The following is a 20441-nucleotide window of genomic DNA, read 5'->3' on the forward strand; positions in this document are numbered from 1 at the left end:
GCACGCAGCAGGTCAGGCAACACTGATTCCTGTTCAGATTGGGTGCTCATGATATACTCCACGACCAGCCGCGATGTGTTCACAACAGTGACCACAACAGTAGAGAGCATTGCAGGATCCATCCTTTCACACAGAGATGGCGGGCACACAATCAACAAGGGGTGTTAAAAGTGGTCAGAAGACCATGGAATGCTGGGACAGAAAATAAAGCATCATGGGACATTGAGCTAGCACACATGAGGTGCTGTGATCCACTCCGCCTTCCCATAACTTCTAGTTGCAGTATGTGGCGAGTCGCATACTAGAATAGATACCCACACAGTGCACTGCTCTCACTCTCAGTCCTAGAGCACCAAGTGTGGACGTGCTCTGCCGACACTAGGAGCATAGTGTGAACATGGAATAGCGATGAAATTATAGCGCTTCTTGATCATTGACAACTTCTATCAAAACAACTCTGTAGTGTAGACAAGGCCTGAGACTGTAATGTGGAGCAATGCAACAACAGAGTAACTCACCTCAGCAGCAGGACCTGCCCTTGTGCTCCCACCGCGATGTCTGGGAGTCCGTCCCCCGTCAGGTCTGTCCCGCCACTGATGGCCTGGCCAAAGTAGTGCAGCCTGCTGGGGAACAGCGACCCCTCTATGCGCTGTGGGGCAGAGAGAGCAGTAAGGGGCGGGTAAGAAGCAGCTGTACTGTATAATGGGCACTAGGGGGCAGCGGAGGGTGAGGGGCGGGAAAGAAGCAGCTGTACTGTATAATGGGCACTAGGGGGCAGCAGAGGGTGAGGGGTGGGAAAGGGGCGGCTGTGCTGTATAATGGGCACTAGGGGGCAGCAGAGGGTGAGGGGTGGGGAAGGGGCGGCTGTACTGTATAATGGGCACTAGGGGGCAGCAGAGGGTGGGGGTGGGGAATGGGCAGCTGTACTGTATAATGGGCACTAGGGGGCAGCAGAGGGTGAGGGAAGGGAAAGCAGCTGCTACAGGCTAATAGGCACTAGGGGGCGGTGGGGCCCCATGATGTCTCTTTCAGGATCTGTGGTGACTCCTCCGTGCAGGAGCTGGGCTCACCTGGCTGTAATGGGGACTGAGGCCTCCCTTTTCCCCATGGAAGATGTACAAGGCCCCGCGATTTTCGTTCTCCATGGGGGCCCCGATGGCCACGTCCGTCCGTCCGTCCCCGCTGATGTCCCCGATTTCAGACATGCTGGCCCCAAAGCGCCCGAATGCCTGCCCCGTCTGTCCTTGCAGTGTCTTGCTGCAGATCTTCATCGTCCCCTGCAGGCCCCATCCAAAGAGACACATGTGGAAAGGATCAGCACTGACAGCCAGCAGAGAGTGCCCCCTACTGACCCCCTTTTCCCTCTCTCTGCAGCATAACGGCCTTTGGTGCCGCTCTGGGGCATCGGGGCCATCACTGACTGGCAAGGAATAGCATTCTCTAATGATCCCCCCATCCTGGAGCACCACACCTGCTACTGCCATGCTAATTTTCCCAGCATCACAACCCCATGGCAGTGCAGGCAAGAAGAACCCCAGGCCATCCATCTTCCCCCAGGCTCCATCATCTTTCTTACCGACCAGTGAATCAGGCAGATAGAGACCTTCCCTCCATTCAGAGGTGTATAGTACATGGGGGCTCCGATTAGAACCAGGTCCGTGTTCCCATCTCTGTCGAGGTCCACAGCGCACAGTGTACCCCCAAAATACGAGCCAATCTGGAGAGGCAGATAAGTCACCCCTTCAATTTAGTCACTTCCTCCTTCTTCTCCCACTGGGACCCTTCTCACCCTATGGGGATAAGGATTCAGTCCCAATACTCATTCCATCCTTAGACTCACCCTCCCGCTGCACAGCAGGTGACGCTATCACTGTAATGTATAGGCAGTTAGATCTTGGAGAGATGCTGAATGCTAGTTGTGGTGCAATTCTTTTCAGAGGTTGTTCTAGCACGAGTAAAATTTATTCCCTGACTGAGTCACTGTTATAAGCTCTGTTCAGCTGGAATGTATAGGCAGTTAGATCTTGGAGAAATTCACTTTGTTAGTGTAATGTGATCCTTTTCAGACACTGTTAATATAACTAGGAATATTATTTTCCTTGCCCGAGTTTCTCTGGCCCAGATCCACAAAGGGACTTATGTGCCTAACCCCCAGACTTAGCTGACACTGTGATCCACAAAACCTCTGCGTGGCGGCTGCTGACTCCTATAGGTGCATAATCTGACTTGGTGCTGTTGGTGTCATTAGGCATAACCCTAGGTAACTCAGGAGGGTGGAAAACCGTAAGTGTCAATAAAGCCTTCCTGTACTAGGCCTGAATGAACTAAAGTCACTCCATGTCTGACCAAAGCGCTTCCATGTTTGAACTTTAATCAACCTAACAGGCCAGCAACAGAGCATGGTTATCAGTTGCAACACCTGTACCAGAAGGTAATAATGAGGCCTGCTATAATGAGGCCTGCTTGCTCCTGGCTAAGGGGCAAAATAACAGATCAAAGAAAGTAAGACAAGATAACGGTTCACAGAAGAGTTACTAATGAGCTAGATTGGTTGCCACCAAGTATGACTTAACTGCTTAATGTAATTGCTACTGCAAAGTGTATCTGCTACATGGGAATGAAAGGTGGGGAGAGAGGAGGAGTGGGGGGGATAGAAGAGGCTTAGCTAAAGTTATGTATAAAAAGAGAAAAGCTGCTTGTAGCTGGGTGCTTGATTTGAGACGTGTCTGTCTCCTGGCACCGCTTTGAGATCTCAAATAAACTTTGTCTGCTTCTCCGCCTTGGTGTGTTTATTGGAGCGAAGCACACCGGGCAACGAACCCCCACTGTTGCTGTCCTCGGGCACTCTGTGCCAGCAACAGTGCCTAAGTTTTTGCAGCAGAAGCTCCTTATGTTGCTGCCACAAAATACGAGCCAATATGGAGAGGCAGATAAGTCACCCCTTCAATTTAGTCACCGCCTGCTTCTTCTCCCACTGGGACCCTTCTCACCCTATGGGACTAAGGATTCTGTCCCAATGCTCATTCCATCCTTAGACTCACCCTCCTGCTGCACAGCAGGTGGCGCTATCACTGTAATGTATAGGCAGTTAGATCTTGGAGAGATGCTGAATGCTAGTTGTGATGCAATTCTTTTTAGAGGTTGTGCTAGCACAAGTAAAGTTTATTCACTGACTGAGCCACTGTTATAAGTTCTGTTCAGCTGGAATGTATAGGCATTTGGAGCTTAGAGAAATTCACTTTGTTAGTGTAGTGTGATCCTTTTCAGACAGTGTTAATATCACTAGTAATGTTATTTTCCTTGTCTGAGTCTCTCTGGCCAGATCCACAAAGGGACTTATGTGCCTAACCCCCAAACTTAGGTGCCATTGTGATCCACAAAACCTCTGTCTGGCTGCTGCTGACCCCTATAGGTGCCTAACCTGAGTTGGTGCCTAAATTTTTGCAGTAGAAGCTCCTTATGTTGCTGACTCAAGGGCAGGGAATGTGCACTGCTGTCTTACTCTAAGCAGCCAGTTGCCCATTTCACACCACACCCCAGCATGATCCACAAACTGGGGGAAGAGAGGGGCTGCTCCACCTGCTGGGCACCATCTGATAACTGTGGTCAGAGGAGAAGGAGTTGAACAGGGGTCTGCTATTTCTTAGGTCAGTGCCCTAACCCCTCAGCTGTGGGCTCCCTCAGTCTCTCTTGTTAAAGTTGTTCCACTTTAATTGACTAATTAAATATCAGTTGGGCTGTAGAATGTGTGCAAACCACAACCACCACCCTTTGGCCCCGTGGTCAGGGCACTCCCTGAGAGATGGCAGAGCCCTGATTAAAGCTTTCTTCCTCATCACACAAAGCAGGGACTCAAACCAGGGGTTGTCCATGCCCTAGGTGAGGACTCTAACCCCCAGCTTCTCCTCTGGCTGGTTTGTGAAGATCTTGGTGGCTCTGAGCATGCCTACTGGATGAGGCCCAATATGTGGGCTAGGTGGAAGAGAGCCTATCTTCCCCCCCTTCGTGGATTGCTGGCAGGGGTAGGTGCCTCCCTGCAGCATCACAACGCCTAAGTCCATTGGTGTATACGGGCCTCTGTCTGTATCCGTCTCATGAGTTCTGTCTAGACTGTAAGTGAAGGTAACAGAAGTGGGATATTGGAGAGATGCTGAATGTCAGCTGCGGTGCAATTCCCTAAACCAGTCAAGTTTATCCCCTGCCTTAGGTTCTTTGACGGAATTTTTCCTGAAGTTGAAGCCAAAACACAAATATTACACGATGTCAAAATCTTACAGGCTTCCTCCAGCCCTATCTCTTTCACACTCACACTCCATATTATCAGTAAAGCTCCCCATACCTGCTCTCCCAACACCTCCGATCTGGGTGTCCATTCCCCGCCCTTGGTATCTTGGCTGAACAGGAAGACTTTGCCGGCATGTTGGTAGCGAGGGGCCCCGACCACATAGCTGCTCTGCCCATTGGCTGTGATGACCTGAGACGAATAACCTCAAAGGAAGAGAGGGACGTCGGGAGGTAAGATGGGAAATAGCTGTATAACAGTGCTGCACAGAACTTTCCCAGAACTGAGATGCAGCCACCTCTGGGGTGGGGCACAGGGGTTGTTTAAATAGGAAAGGGAAGCTCGGTGGGTTTGTTCTTACCGAGGTAAGCATCATTCATGTCAGTGGAGGTTGTGGATATGTTGATGAAGCTCGGCTTCCTGCCGCTCCCGTACAGGTATATCCCACCGGACCAGTCATAGGCTCCCACCGCTCCCAGCACAGGCCCGTCCTAAACCGACACACACAGCAAAGGGGACTGATTACAGGAAACAGACAGCGCAGAATGTATTTACTAGACAAGGCCAGAACCTGCAGCACAGCGCCCCCTAGCAACGTGCTGGGACCCTGGGGTCGGTGCTGACAGCCAGGGGAGTGATCACCCCCTACTGGGCCCCCACACCACTTGCTAGTGCCTGCCCTGAGTGGGAGGGGAGGGGAGGGTGCCCCCTGCACTGCTCCCACAGCACTCTAGGCTAGTAAAGGGTTGTCTCCCCTGCAAGCACTAAGCCAACCAGCTCCTTCTTAGCTTGAAAGCGCAGTCAGGGCCCCAGCGCACGGCAGTGTGGGACATGCCCCGGGGCCAGGCATCACTCACAGGGGACAGCAGGGAGCTGAATCCTTCCTGAGCCATCTCCAGTTGGAAGGAGCTGCCGCTCTGGGACTGGGTGCCTGGGGCAGAGACAGACAGACAGACATGGGAGAGACCATCACAGACGGTAAAGGCCTCATGTCCCATTCCCTGAGCCAGCCCTTCTCCCCACCTCGAGGCTGGATTGGATCCAGGGCCCCTTAGAGAAAAGGCCCCATAACCCATTCCTCAACCCCTTGAGCCAGCCAGTCCCCTGCTGGATGAGAAAAGCATCAGGGGCATTTATGGAGGTAGATTAATAGATACATGTCGGATAAGGAAAGAAAGGCCCCAAATTTTCTATGTGAGCTCTGGATTCCCAGCAGCTCCCCGTCCCATCTCGGCCCTGAAAACCCATTTCTAGTGTCCAAGGGGCCGGTGCGGCCTCTTCCCCAGCTCTGGTACCTTCAATGGGGAAGATCTTCTCCTGCAGCTGGCTCCGGATGCCCTGGAGGGCGTCAAAATTGTCCACCTGGAAGACGTGCTCGTCAGTGGGCTCAGAGGCGATCACATGGAGCTCCTGTTGGGCAGCATCGCTGGAGAAGGCCTCGCCGACCTTCATAGATTAGAGGGAGGTACAGGGGAGACCAGGGCATCAGTGTCAGTCAGAGCCAGGAGCCCTGAACCAACACCCTCCCTCTCCCCAAACCCTGCTGGGCCCTAGGGAGACACGGCTCAGCCAGCACCATGTGCCATTCCGGTGAGTGGGGGGTGAGGGGTCACTGCATCCTGGAGTTATGAAGCCTGCCTCATTTCAGCACTGAGTTGTGTCGGTTGTATCAGCAGCGGGCACTGGGGTCTTCTTGCCATAGAGAGCGATAGCACTCTGAGGCCCTAGATCAGGAGTGGGCAAAGTACGGCCCGCGGGCCACATCCGGCCCGCGGGACTGTCCTGCCCGGCCCCCGAGCTCCTGACCCAGGAGGCTTACCCTTGGCCCCTCCCTTGCTATCCCCCATCCCCCGCAGCCTCAGCTCGCTCGCTCTGCCGCTGGCGCAATGCTCTGGGCGGCGGGGCTGCGAGCTCCTGGGGCAGTGAGCTGCGGAGCCCGGCCTGACCCAGTCTCTGTGCTGCACGGTGGCGGCAGCTGCGTGGCTGTAGCGCCGCCAGCCAGCGGTGCTCCAGGCAGTGTGGTAAGGGGGCAGGGGACGGGGGGGTTGGATAGAGGGCAGAGGAGTTCGGGGTGGTGGTCAGAGGGCGGGGATGTGGATAGGGCAGAGGTGGGCAAATTACGGACCGCGAGCCACATCTGGCCTGCGGGGCCATCCTGCCCAGCCCCTGAGCTCCCAGCTGGCCCCGGCCCCTGAGCTCCCAGCTGGCCCTGGCCCCTCCCCGGCTGTCCTTCCTCCCCCGCAGCCTCAGCTTGCTGTGCTGGCAGCGCGGCATCCTGGCTGGCTCCGGGGCAGGGCGGCGCGGGGCAGGGGCAGATTTACAAGTGAACACAGGGTGCCCTGGCAAAGGCCCCCCAACAACAGGGGGACCCAGGGCCGGGCACTCGGGCAACTCAACACTGGCTGCACTGAAATCATATGCAGGCGGGCGGTGCAGATGGCGGGAGCGCAGGGAACGCAGGCGGAGGACTCAGGGGGAGCACTGGGAGGCCACGCAGCCGGCCAGAGAGAAGCGGCCCTTTGAAGGGGAAATCGCCGCTTCTCTCTGGCTGTGCGGCTGCCCCTGCTCCTGTTGAGTCCTCCGCCCATGTTTGTGGGGCCACATTCCGAAAGGGGCTGGGGGGGGGGGGGAAGATGGATAAGGGTAGGGTCCTGGAAGGGGGCGGTCAGGGGCAGGGGGTCCTGGAAGGGGGTGGTCAGGGGGTGGGGGGGGTGGATGGAGGGGGGTCGGTTGGGGACAAGGAGCAGAGGGGTTGGATGGGTTTGGAGGTTCTTAGGGGGGCAGTCAGGGGGCAGGAAGTGGGAGGGGGTGGATAAGGGGTGGGGGGCAGGCTGTTTGGGAGGGAGCACAGTCTTCCCTACCTGGCCCTCCATACTGTTTTGCAACCCCAATGTGGCCCTTGGGCCAAAAAGTTTGACCACCCCTGCCCTAGATAACTCAATCTCCAGGGCGTAGTGAAGGGTGAGTTTGGGGAATGTCTCTGGGGGACGCCTCAGGGCAAGGAGTGGAGGGGTGGGACCACTGCGCTAGTCTGGGTGGGTTGCGTGCAGTCGGTTCAGCTGTGGAGTCAGGCACCTCCCAGTCGCTGGGTCCTATGTAAGCAGCAGACAAAGGTCAAATAAGGTCCAGTGGCTGGAAGCAGAATTTACACCCATTCAGACTGGAAAGAAGGTGTCAGGTTTAACCGTGAGGGGAATTAACCATTAGAGCAGCTCAGCATGGGCTGCGGTGGATTCTCCATCCCTGGCAATTTTTAGTGGCTGGTTTTCTAAAAGATCTGCTCTGGTTCCAGCAGGGATTATGTAGGACAATTCTCTGGCCTGTGCTACATGGGAGCTCAGACTAGATGATCACAAAAGTCCCTTCTGGCTTGGGAATCTATGACTCTAAACCCAAGTTTGTTGATGAAAGGCAGCTTATGTCAACCTAACTCTGTAAGCGGCTACACTGAAATGTAGCTCCCACCCATGTAACTTGTCCACCACATGGACTGCATAACTCCACGTCCGCCAGGGCCAGTGTGCTTAGTTCAATGTAGTCAGGTCGGTGCAGTGTCCGTATGGGCACTGCGTTCCTTATATCGCCTGGGGGCACCAGCTGTTGGCCCCAGACCCTGGGGATTCAGCTGTCAGTGCCCCACCATGCCCCACGCTGACAGTTAAATTGGTACAAGTGCCCCTGGTGAGGACGCACATTGGTGACAGGAGGAGGATAGTGTGGACATGAAAAAATGATATAATTACTGTGGTGGCTGTGTGAAAACATAACTTAAGTTGACTTAAGTTTGTCACATAGACTTGCCCTTTATCTTGAGGCTGATGCTCATTTCAATCTCTTTGGCTCAGGGGTTTAACGGAGATAAGTATCAAGCGACTGACACCAGTTTGGGGAGGATCAGAGTCGTTGTTTGAGCCCCAGGTGTGTGCAGCAAAGACTTTATTAGAAACAGGTGATTTTGCTGTTTAACTGGGGGGGCTGAATGTCAGGAGCTCCTTGTTCAAGTGACCCCAAATTTGGACCACTAATCCTAACCTGTGTCCCCATAAGGAATTCCAAATTTCATGGCAATCTGAGTCAGCACATGGACCGTAGGGCAGGCAGAAAACCCAAGCTTTAACCAGAAAGCTCTGCTCAACCTGAACAACAGAGGAGCTCCAGCTCTCCTATAATGTCACACATTGACCCAGTTCTTCTTCCTTATCTCATGGGAATGTGGACATGGGCTCAGATCCATACTAGTTCTCCGCACAGCCATGGCTCACCCCGATGGCGTAACGGATGATTCCAGCTCTCTCAGCCTCGGGGATGGTGGCTGAATAAGAAAGCGGATCATTGTATTTCTTCCCATCTGTGATCACAATGAGAACCTTGGTGGCCTCATCCCGAGCGCCTCTCCCAGAGGTGAACAGCTTCCGCCTGGAAAAGAGTGGTGGTGGAAGGGTTATTGATACATAACAGCACCTAGTGCTCGTCCACTGCTTTGGCATTGCAGATCTCAAAGTGCTTTACGAAGGAGGTCACTGTCGTGTCCCCATTTTACTGAAGGGGAAACTGAGGCACAGGGAGGGGCCATTCCTTGCTTAAAGTCACACAGCATCAGAGGCTCAGAGTTTGCAGTGGAGTCCTTGCTCCCATCATCCCCACCCTGCTCTAACCTACTAGTGCCCACTTCCCTCCCAGAGTTGGGGACAGAGACCAAGAGTACTGATGTGACCTGCTGTAACTACTAGTTCCCTCCCACGGCTGGGGATAGAACCCAGGAGTTCTGAGTCCCTGTCCCTTAGCTTGCATGTCCTTGCAGCCCATTCCCTGTGGAGTCAGCACTGGGAGGAGGGCAACACCTACACCACTTCCTGGATGGCGCTGGCCGTGTACGTCGTTCCATGAAGCTGCTCAACCCCCTGGAGAAGTTGATCAGGGTCGCGACTCCTCCTGTACTGTGAGAAGTCGAAGTGCTCTCTAAATTCGTTTGAGTACTGCATGAGGGCAAACTACAGAAGGAGGCAGGGGAGAAGAGAGAAAAACAATACCGGGGTGGAAGGTTAGAAGAGTAGGTATCAGACTCAGTTAAGGTCTGGGGCAGGCGGTCGGGATGTAGCTGGTTATGTGGGAATTTTTTCCTGGTTTTGGATGCAAAATCTATTTCTGCTCCCTGCAGCACTGCGCCCCCTAGTGCCACACTGGGGTCAGCACTGACTGCAAGGGGCAGGGTAAGTAGTCAGGGTTCAGCCTCTGCCCATTACCTGCGTGTCGGTGTATCGGAAATGCTTCATGATCTCAGAGACAAACCTCTTCATCTTTGGAAAATCCTCACGTGCAATGCTGCCTGAGCCATCAACGAGGAGTGCTATGTCTGTGACATATTTGGGACACTCTGGTGGGGATAGGAAAGAAATATGTCCGACTCCTGACTCAACTCCACAAACATGGAGAAAACTCAATAGAAAGAGCTAGACCAGACCAATGGGTTCATCTAACCCGATATCCTGCCCCCTCCCTGCAACCCCGGATCAGACCAAAGGGCCCCTCTGTCGCAATATCATCCCATTCCTGCTATTGAGGGGTCCTGAGAGTAGAGCATGACATACACTGGGATGGAAAAAATACACCTCACCCACCTCCCAGAGCTGGGACAGAACCCAGGAGTCTTGACTCCCAGCTCCTACTGACATCCTGAATGAAACCAATGGGCCCATCTAGCCTGCTATCCCACCCCATATCAGACTCATTGGCCCATCTCCCCTCCACCTTCCCATGGCCCTTGTACCCACCCGTGACCCCAGAGTGTAGGTCCCCCCCCACACCCCTGTGTCACCCCTCACCTGGATGGGTGTCTGGGATGTGCCGGAGCTGCCGGAGGCTCTGGTCCAGAAGGAAGCAGTAGCCATTGACGTACATGTTCTCCCCGCAGGCCCGGTGCACCGTGGGGCCACAAGCCTGGGGCACAAGAAGGTACAGGGTCAGTAGGTGCCTCTCTGAACAGAGCACTGAGGGTGGGGAAGAAGGCCAGGGGTCTGCTCCACACATGGATATGCAGAGAAAGGCCCTGCCAGGGCAGGGGACCCCCTTGGGGCAGACAGGACCCCAGGACCCAGCACCGAACTCCCAGAGGGGAGATGGAATATCACACGGGGGCATCACCTGGTTCCCATCCTCCCTGCTATGGCAGCATCCAGTCACTGTTGCCATGTCAATGTCACCCGGTTGCCACCCTCCCTGCTATGTTCATGCACAGTCATTGTCATCATGGCGACAGCCCAGTTACAATGCTTCCTGCTACGTCAGCTTCCTGCTTCCTTCCAGTCACTGTCACCATGGCAACATCAGCCAGTTGCCTCCATCCCTCACAACATCATCTCACAGTCACTGTTGCCAAAGTGAGGATACCTGGCTACCACCATTCCCCACTGCATCCTTGTGCCCCCCCTCCAGTTACAGGAGTTACCAACAGCCTTTGCAGTTATCGTATAGTGACGTCACCCAGTTGTCTCCTCTGCACCATTGCTCCAGTCACGCTGACACGGCCCAGTTACTACCATCCATGAGTAGTGGGATTTGTGGGGGGAGCTGTCCCTTGGAATGATGAGGGAGCAAATGTCAGACCCGAGTCCCAGCACCCATCTCCCCTGGGTGTGGTACCTACCAGGAACTGGGAACCTCGGGCAGCCAGAGACAAACCAAGGGACATGTTCATGGCATCGGGGGGCCCTGACAGGGGAGAGATGCAGACCAGGGTGAGCAAATAAACTCCATTCCCGTCCCAGACCAGAGGACAGAACCAAGGATTCCTGGTTCCCAGCTCCCCCCTCTATAACCACTAGACCCCTCCCCACTGGACTCCACTCCATCCCACAGATTGGGACAGAGCCCAGGAGTCCTGTCTCCCACCCCAATCCTATTGCAGCGCCCCACAGCCCAGGGTGCTCCTACTCTGGATGGGGATCTCCTGGCAGCGTCTGGAGCCCGGGTCGCACTTGTAGACTTTGCCAGTTTCATTCACGTCTCCCATCTGCAGCGGGGCCCCAACGATCAGCCTGCGGGGAGGGAGGAGAGGGGTCAGGGATGCCCCATCACACCCAGGGGAGTGGGTCCTACGAGGGGCAGCCCAGCCAGACAAGGCCCTCAGCATTGGGCACAAGTCATGTGGGCCCCTGAGCCCACGTTTGGCCCTTACCCCCCAGCACTGGCATTCCCGAACTGTACCACGCTCTGCCCGAACCCTGCTGCTGCCTCATGGAAGGTGATGGGTCCCTCCACATCCACGCTGAATCCACGGCTCGGTGCCAGCACTGCAGGGGTTAAACAGTCACCAGTTAGCGCTTCCCCTATGGAGAATGGGCCAGTGGTTGGGGCTGAGGGGCCGGCTCTTTCTGGCTACAAGACTGAATTTCACACACACACACACACACACCTCGCCCGCTCTAACTCTATAAATCCCACTTCTCTCCCAAGTCCAGGGATAGAACCCAGGCGTCCTGACTCCCAGCTCCTCACCACCTGCTCCCTAGCCCTCAAGGGCTGTATTATGCAAATCATTCCCCACATTCATTTGCATAGTGCCAGACACTCCCACTTAAAAATAAATATGAGTGGAGCTAGCATTTGTGAATGAAGCCCTAGATCAGGGGTGGCCAACCTGAGCCGGAGAAGAAGCCAGAATTTACCAATGTACATTGCCAAAGAGCCACAGTAATACATCAGCACCCCCACATCAGTTCCCCCGCCAGGGCCGGCTCCAGAGCCCAGCGGGGCAAGCACCTGCCTGGGGCGGCCCTTTCCCGGGGGGGCGGCAGGCTGGGCCGGCGGACCTGCCACAGTCATGCCTGCGGGAGGTCCACCGGAGCCCCGGGAGCAGCGGACCTGCCGCAGGCATGACTGCGGAGGGGACGCTCGGCCGGCAGCTCCAGTGGACCTCCCGCAGGCATGACTGCGGACGGTTCGCTGGTCCCGCGGCTCGGCTGGACCTCCCGCGGGCATGCCTGCGGCAGCTCAACCGGAGCCGCTGGACCTGCGAACCGCCCGCAGCTGCGGGAGGTCCAGCCGAGCCGCGCGACCAGTGGACCCTCTGCAGTCATGCCCGCAGGAGGTCCGCTGCTCCCGCGGCTCGGGGGCGCCTCCCGGGCATGACTGCTTGGGGCGGCCAAAAACCTAGAGCCGCCCCTGTCCCCTGCCCACTCCCAGCACCTCCCACCAACCGGCAGCCACACCGATCAGTGTTTCCCTCTCCCACCCAGCACCTCCCAATCAGCTGTTTCGTGGCATGCAGGAGGCTCTAGGGGGACGGGGAGGGGGAACGAGGGCACAGCAGGCTCAGGGGAGGGGGCAGGGACTGTGGCAGAGCCAGGGGTTGAGCAGTGAGCACCCCCCGGCACATTGTAAGTTTGGCACCTGTAGCTCCAGCCCCGGAGTTGGTGCCTATACAAGTTGCTGCATATTAATTTCTGAAGAGCCACATGTGGCTCCGGAGACACAGGTTGGCCACCCCTGCCCTAGATTTATCTCCATCAGCTTTCCTGACGCTGATCCGTAGCGGGTGCACTTCCTGTAGGGGGAGAAGGGGCAGATCAGACTTCATGGACTCAAAGATACCAAGGCCAGGAGGGACCATTGTGATCAACTAGTCTGACCTCCTGGTTAACACAGGCCAGAGAACTTCCCTGTATTAATTCCTGATTGAACTATGGCAGATCTTTCAGAAAAATGTCCAGTCATGATTTAAAATTTCCAGTGATGGAGAATCCACCACAACTCTTGGCAAACTGTGCCAGTGGTGAATTACGCTTTGTGACAGACCCAAACCAGTGGGGTACAGGAGTCTGGTAGAGGACAAAAACACTGGTCACTGGATGAGTAGTTTTCTGTTCCCTGAGTGACCAGAGCAGGGGCTGCACTAGAGTAATCAGGAACCTGCTAGACCAATTAAGGCAGAGAGGCTGATTAGATCACCTGCAGCCAATCAAGGCAGGCTAATCAGGGCACCTGGGTTTAAAAAGCTCACTCCAGTCAGGGAGGGGGGAGCCAGAGGAGAGGAAGTGCATGTGAGGAGCTGGGAGCAAGAGGCACAAGGAGCTGAGAATGAGAGGGTGTGCTGCTGGAGGACTAAGGAGTACAAGTGTTATCAGACACCAGGAGGAAGATCCTGTGGTGAGGATAAAGAAGGTGTTTGGTGGAGGCCATGGGGAAGTAGTCCAGGGAGTTGTAGCTGTCATGCAGCTGTTACAGGAGGCACTATAGACAGCTGTAATCCACAGGGCCCTGGGCTGGAACCTGGAGTAGAGGGCGGGCCCGGGTTCCCCCCAAACCTCCCAACTCCTGATCAGACACAGGAGGAGTTGACCCAGACTGTGAGGAAGATCACTGAGGTGAGCAAATCTGCCAATAAGTGCAGGACCCACCAAAGTAGAGGAGGAACTTTGTCACAGCTTCCTGTTAAAAATGTTGGCTTTATTTGCAGTCACAGGCCAGGTCCGCACTACCACTTACGGTGGCAAAACTTATGTCACTCAGGGGTGTGAAAAAACCACCCTCCTGAGTGACATAAGTTTTTCTGGCACAAGTGGCAATGTGCAGAACGCTATGTCGTCAGAAGAGCTTCTCCCACCGACAGAACAACCACCACTCATTGAGGTTGTTTAATTACATTGACCGGAGAGCTCGTCCCTGTAGGTATAGAGTAGCTACACAAGTGATCTTACATCGGTGCAGCTGCATTGGTACGGCTGTGCTGATGTACGCTCACTAGTGTAGACACGGCCTTTGTTTGTCTAGCATCAACTTTCAGCCATTGGATCGTGTTAGCCCTTTATCTGCTAGATTGAAGAGACCATTATTAAATATTTGTCCTCCTCATAAGTACTCATAGACTTGGGTCAAGCCACCCCTTAACTAGATTGAGCTCCTTGTGCAGATTTTCCAATCCAATTGTTGGCGTCCCTAGGCCTAAATAAACCAAAGTTGTGACTTTGGGCCTGAGTGAACCAAAGTTCTTCCATGCTGTGAACTTTAACCAGCCTAAGATGCTAAACAAACAGCAAGCAAAATGTGTAACTGTCAGCTGTCTTAGCTTACAGCTGCAGGACAGTTTGAAACAGCAAAAGCGGCGGGGAGGAGGGGGAGAAGGGGGAGGAAAATCTGCATGTGTCTGTGCTGTGAAGGCCATAGATAAATATGCGAATGGGAACTTTTCTAACATGCTGAAATGTAATGTTTAAAGTAACTGCTGTTGGGAAGGGAGGGGTGAGGGGGAAAACCAAACAAAGGCTTACACAAACAGCTTAGGGTATAAAGGCTGGGACCCCGCCTGCGCGCGGGTGTGCAGGATTTGAGAATGCTTTTTCTCCCTGGCACCTTATTTGGGCTCAAATAAACTTGGTTTGCTTCTCCACCCTGGTGTGTTAATTAGTGCGACACACACCTGGCAACGAACCCCCGCTGTTGCTCCTCCTCGGGCCGTTTGAGCCGGCAACACTTTCCTTAATCTTGTGGTTCTTCTCTGACCCCTCTCCAATTTATCAACATCCTTCATGAACTGTGGTTACCAGAACTGGACTCACTATTGCAGCAGCTGTTGCAGCAGAGCCAAATACAGAGGTAAAATGCAATAGAACCTCAGAGTTATGAACACCCCGGGAATGGAGGTTGTTCGTAACTCTGAAATGTTCGTAACTCAAACAAAACATCATAGTTGTTCTTTCAAAAGTTTACAACTGAACATTGACTTAGTATAACTTTGAAACTTTACTATGCAGAAGAAAAATGCAGCTTCCTCTTTATATTTTTAGAAGTTTACTTTTAGCACAGCACCGTACTGCTGATTTTTTTATCTCTGCTGCTGCCTGGGTGCGTACTTGTGGTTCAAATGAAGTGTGTGGTTAACTGATCAGTTTGTAACTCTGATGTTCTACTGTAACCTCTCAATTCCTGCTTGAGATTCCCCTGTTCATGCATACAGGGATCTCAATAGCCCTTTTGGCCACAGCATCACATTGGTAAAATTTGTGTTGTGGGAACCGAAGCTGAGACCCACCAAACTCATGTCACACAAGAAACAGGCAGTGGATGGCAATACTGAATCCCTAATGCATTGGGTAGCTAACTAACTCCCCACCTCCGCCCGTGGGACTGGCTGGGAGAAGTGGGAGAGTGGGGAAATCCCTCTCTGATCTTTAACCTCCTGGGGAAGGGTAGCCAATCAGGGGGCAAGCAGGGCTGAGAGGAATTGTGGGAGAGCAGTAGGGAATGTAATAACCTCTCATGGTGGCTCTGCTCTCCTCTGCCCTGGCCCTTCTCCTCTCTCCATCCCTGCAAGCCCAGACCTGGGATGGAGGGTCCCCTTGGAGCGGCCTCCTCCAGGCTGGGAGGCGGTAAAGACCCTCCAGATTTGCAGAAGGAGCAGATGTGGGGCAAGGTGGGTTATAGAATTGTGGGGCTGGAGGGTGAGGTTGGAAAATTGTGGGGCTGGCTGGACAAAGGGGGTGCTGAGAGGGCAGGGGCAGGCTCCCCCAATCTTTCCTTCATCCCTTTTTCGGACCCGTCTCCCAATGTGCCTCAAACTCCCCAATTCCAGCCTCAGATCTGTCATACTTTTCCTCAGACCCCACAACGTGTAACCTCCCCCGTGCCCTGAGAGGTCCCAGCTTCACAGACAGCGGAGATGTGACTTTGAATCAGGAAGAAGCTGTGACAGCTTTACAGCAGGACCATGCCAACCATGTCCACTTCCTGCCCACAAACCGCAGCCCAAGCCCACATCTTACCAAGCCCCATGGAGAGGGAGAATCACACCTCCCCCCCATCCCCTCCCTGAGACACCCAACAAGTGGCCACATCTCAGTGCCGGGTGAGGGAATCCCTGTACAAAGAGCCCCCAGGCCCCACCCCATAGGTGGCTGCATCTCAGTGCTGGGCAAATAACTTCAGGGATTCCATGCCTGCAAAATATGGATTTCATGAGCATTAAACCATGGTTTCTCATGTAGTATTTGCTAATAAAACAACCTCCAGAGAATGAGAATTATAATCCAGTGTCAAAACAGAGACCTTACCTGCGTATGCAAATAGATCCACACCAACTTTATATCAGGCCCTTAACTGTTCATTGCTGACTAACATAGCCTCTTTTACGCTGTTTAGGTTGGCATTGGTGGCCTGTTTCACACATTTTAACAATTTCGCTAGCTCATTGCTCATTTGTGGCCAGTACAGTGTCTCTCCGGTTCTGCATTGACATTTCTCCAGGTCCAAGTGTCCTTCATGTCCTCTTGTGAGCATGTCAGCTTGTAACAACTTCGGCGCTACTGTTCTATTTCCTCTAAACAATACGCCACCCAGGAACGCCACCAGCTTTTTTGGTGCCCTAGGCGGCGGAAGGTCCCGCCCCCGAAATACCTCCGATGACTGGGGCGGCCGAAGATCCAGCCGCCGCAGTTGATGCCCCCCAAATGTTAGTGCCCTGGGTGACCACCTAGGTCACCTAATGGGTTGCACCAGCCCTGACACACTGAAAATGTGGAGTTGATCTGGAATGTCCTGACCACACTACGGTAATAGTCTTAATTACCCTCTCATCATTAGCTGTAGCCTCAGCAAGTTCATTGCAAAACCTTTCTGAGAGTGAGCGCAAGACCCCACTCCCCTCCCAGAGCTGGGGCTAGAACCCAGGAGTCGTGACAATGAGCCCCTACCCACCTGCTCATTCAAGTTTCCCTTGTGTCTAGCTCTGGATGGCCATTTTATGCAAATCGTTCCATGCATTCATTTGCATAGCAGCAGAAACTTTCACGTGAAGAATAAATATAAGGAGTGGGCTTAGCACTGGTGAATGAAGCCCTTGATTTCTCTCTTGCTGACCCAGATTCACGGGGGAAGGGGGAGTTTCTGTAAGGTCACAGGGGCAGATCAGCCTTCACAGAGTAGAACGCCAGAAGGAACCGCTATGTTCATCTAGCCTGACTTCCTGTGTAACTCAAGCCAGAGAGCTTCTCTGAATTAATCCCTGGTTGAACTAGACTGGAACATTTAGAAAAAGATCCAATCTTAATATAAAATTGCCCGTGACAGGGAATCCACCATGACCCCTGGTAAATTGTTCCAGTGGTTAATTATTCTCAGTGTTAGAAATGTTACACCTCATTTCCAGTCTGAATTTACCTAGCTTCAGCTGCCAGCCATTGGCTCATGTTAGACCTTCCTCTGCTAGACGGAAGAGCCCACTATTCAATATTTGTTCCCCACGCAGGTACTTATAGACTGAGATCACCACCCCTTGGCCATCGCTTTGTTAATCTACATAGTGATAGATTCAAGGAGCTCAATCTATCAGGCAGGTTTTCTAATGCCTTGATCATTCCCATGGCTGTTCTCCGAGCCCTCTCCAATTTATCAACCTCCTTCTTCAACTGTGGGAACCAGAACTGGCCCCAGGAGTCCAGCAGCACTTGCACCACTGGCAAATACAGAGGTAAAATAACCTCTCTGCTCCTACTCGAGTTTCCCCTTCTTATGCACCCAAGGATTGGCTGCAGCATCTCCCTGGGAGCTCCTTGGCCCAGGCAGTTCTCGGTTTCTCTGCCGAGTCTATCAGTTAATGCAGGGTCGCCTGGTAAGCTTGTGCCGGGGGAGCCAGAGCTGAGACCCATGAAACTCATGTCATAAAAGAAACACCAAACAGCCCATCAGTGGCAACAGTGAATCCCTGACGCACACCGTGGCCATCTCTCCCCAAGAATCACTTGGGAGCTGCCCCCTCCAGGCCTGGGAGGTAGTAAAGGCCCCTCCCCCAGAGCTGTAGGAGGAGGAAATATGGGGCAAAGCGGGGTGCAGAATTGTGGAGCTGGGTGGGTGGGGCTTGGGGACAAAGGAGCTGAGGGTGGGTGAGGAGCTGAGGTGGCCTCCCCCATTCTTCCCTTCATCCCTTTTCAGACCCAATCTTCCAGTCTGTCCCCCCTTCCCCGGCCCAGCCCTTCCCCCTCCCACCCCAAAGTCAGCCCCTCTTCATTTCCTGATGGGTCCAGGCCTCCCAGACAAAAGAGATGTAGCATTGAAGCAGGGGGAAGCGGCTATGGTTTTACAGCAGGACTGAGCAATTGCAAACACTGCATCCACATCACACCTGCCGGACCCTCCCCCGACATCCTACCAGGCACACATGCCCCACAGAGAAGGGAAGTCACATCTGTGACCTTCTCCCATCCCAGAGAGCCTGGGGGAATAGAACACAGAAGGAACCAAACCCAGGAGTCCTGATTATCAGCCCCCCGCATCCCTCCTCTAAGCCACAAGAGCCCCATTCCCCTCCCAGATCTGGGGAGAGAACCCAGGAGGAGTCCTGGTGCACAGGTGCCCCGTTGTAACCCACCATACCCCATTCCACCCCCTCCCCCAGAGCCAGCCAGAAATAGGACCCAGGAGTCCTGACCATCCAGCTGCTCCCATCCCCCTGCCAGAGGGGTACTCGCTGGGCACCCATGTGGAGGAGCCCAGCATTTCCCAGTCCCTCTGGCTGGCACTTACCTGCGCACAGGTAGAGGAGCAGAGGCAGGGGGTCCATCCTGTGCTGGATGAGGGGTGTGTGTGGAGCAGGGAGTGAGAGGTTCAAGGACGCTGCCTGGAGAGGAGGCAACAGAATGCGGAGGAAAGAGAAGTGATACCTGAAAAGAGAGGAAACACTGATGGGGGTGGAGAGGGGACTCAGGGATGTTATAGGGAGGGAGCAGAATGGAGAAAACAAAAAGTCAACTACACCGAGACACCCAGCTAGTCAGATATGTAGGCAGCTACGTGGAGACAGATGAAAAAGCAGATAAAAAAGACCAACCACATACACCCTGAACAAACCCATGGCCTGCCCCACCCCCATCCGTAGTCAATGCATTATATGCGGTGTTGTTAATTTAGTCATTTTCCATCCCCATCCTTTGTAAATTGAAACACCCCTCTAATTTTAATTCTTGGTGAAAATACTGTGACATGTGATTCAGCACCAGCCACGGCAGAAGGGGAAGTGGAAAAACCACACACAGAGCAAGGACCCTGTTCCCCATTCAAAAAACACACAATGGGACCCGCATGCATTTCCTAGTGCCCCTAAACCCGCACAACAACAACAACAACAACAACAACAACAATGTGCTTTCCAGGCTGAGCATTTGTACAGGGATCCCTCACCTGTAGCTCGTTCAGCCACCTTTGGGGTGGGACACAGTATTGGGGGAAATCCCCCAAAGCAGGAAATGTGCAGGGAAAACATCTAGCTCAGGCACTATTCAAACCCATCTTTTCCTGTGCATGGGGCTGTCTACATTGTCTCAGAGCGTCCGTCAAAGATACAACCCAAACCTGGGCACATGGTGTCTGAAGAGCAGGACACAGATCCTGCCAGCCTGAATGGGGAAGGGTCACTATTCTGTGGGCGTTTTGGGGTCCATCCTAGAGCAACATAGAATTTTCTTCCTGCACTAGAATCCTATATGGTGTTTCCTGATACCCCTATAAAAACGGCATCACCCCCTACTGACCACTGTAGGCTGCATATTTCTGTTGCATGTGTCTCAATTAAATTTGACAGACCAGCGAGCCCACTACAGAGACAGGCTGGGCTTGTGGTTCAGGAATTAAACTGGACTCAGGAACAGGGCCGCCCAGAGGATTCAGGGGTCTGGGGCAAAGCAATTGGGGGGGGGGCTTCCATAAAAAAGTTGCGATACTATAGAATACTATATTGTCATGGGGGCCCCTGTGGAGCCCGGGGCCTGGAGCAAATTGCCCCACTTGCCCCCCTCCGCCCCCAGGCAGCCCTGCTCAGGAACCTAGGTCCTGCTCCTGGCTCTGCTACAGACTCCCTGTATGAGATTGCACAAGTTACTGAATCTCTTTGGGGCTCAGTTTTCCCCAGCTAAGGATAAAAAGCCTTCCTCTGTCTACTTAGGGTATGGCTACACTGGCGAGTTGCAGCGCTGGTAGTTTGCAGCGCTGGTCGTCCAGCTGTGCAGGGCCAGCGCTGCAGTGTGGCCACACTGACAGCTACCAGCGCTGCAGTGTGGCCACATTGGCAGCATTTCCAGCGCTGTACTGAGAGGTGCATTGTGGGCAGCTATCCCACAGAGCACCTCGTCCCGTTTTGGCGCCGTTTTGGTGCTGAGTATTGTGGGAAGGGGAAGGA

General features: G+C 53.8%; 1 protein-coding gene across 1 annotated transcript; it reads right to left on the bottom strand.

Annotated features, from left to right (window-relative positions):
• Positions 1 to 514: 514 nt before the first annotated feature.
• Positions 515 to 19038, bottom strand: LOC123369121 (integrin alpha-D-like). The gene is made up of 15 exons (XM_045014482.1): positions 18794 to 19038; positions 11457 to 11571; positions 11213 to 11316; positions 10926 to 10990; positions 10105 to 10219; positions 9526 to 9656; positions 9128 to 9273; positions 8545 to 8698; positions 5578 to 5728; positions 5140 to 5213; positions 4644 to 4773; positions 4340 to 4488; positions 1577 to 1717; positions 1071 to 1277; positions 515 to 649 (listed from the first exon to the last, which is right to left on the bottom strand). The coding sequence occupies exons 1-15, from the start codon at positions 18828 to 18830 to the stop codon at positions 515 to 517; spliced, it is 1854 nt and encodes a 617-aa protein (XP_044870417.1). The 5' UTR covers positions 18831 to 19038.
• Between the last annotated feature and the right edge of the window lie 1403 nt (positions 19039 to 20441).

This window comes from Mauremys mutica, chromosome 4 (assembly GCF_020497125.1).
Source record: "Mauremys mutica isolate MM-2020 ecotype Southern chromosome 4, ASM2049712v1, whole genome shotgun sequence".
NCBI classification, from domain to species: domain Eukaryota; kingdom Metazoa; phylum Chordata; order Testudines; family Geoemydidae; genus Mauremys; species Mauremys mutica.

Bases quoted from the DNA above. Each gene is read 5' to 3' on its own strand.
- LOC123369121 (XM_045014482.1), bottom strand. From the start codon at position 18,830: ATGGACCCCCTGCCTCTGCTCCTCTACCTGTGCGCAG. The intron at 5,729-8,544 runs GTGAGCCATGGC...TAATCTATGAAG, and splicing joins TCATCCGTTACGCCATCGGG to GTCGGCGAGGCCTTCTCCAG. The intron at 650-1,070 runs GTGAGCCCAGCT...TCTGCCCCACAG, and splicing joins TCAGTCCCCATTACAGCCAG to CGCATAGAGGGGTCGCTGTT.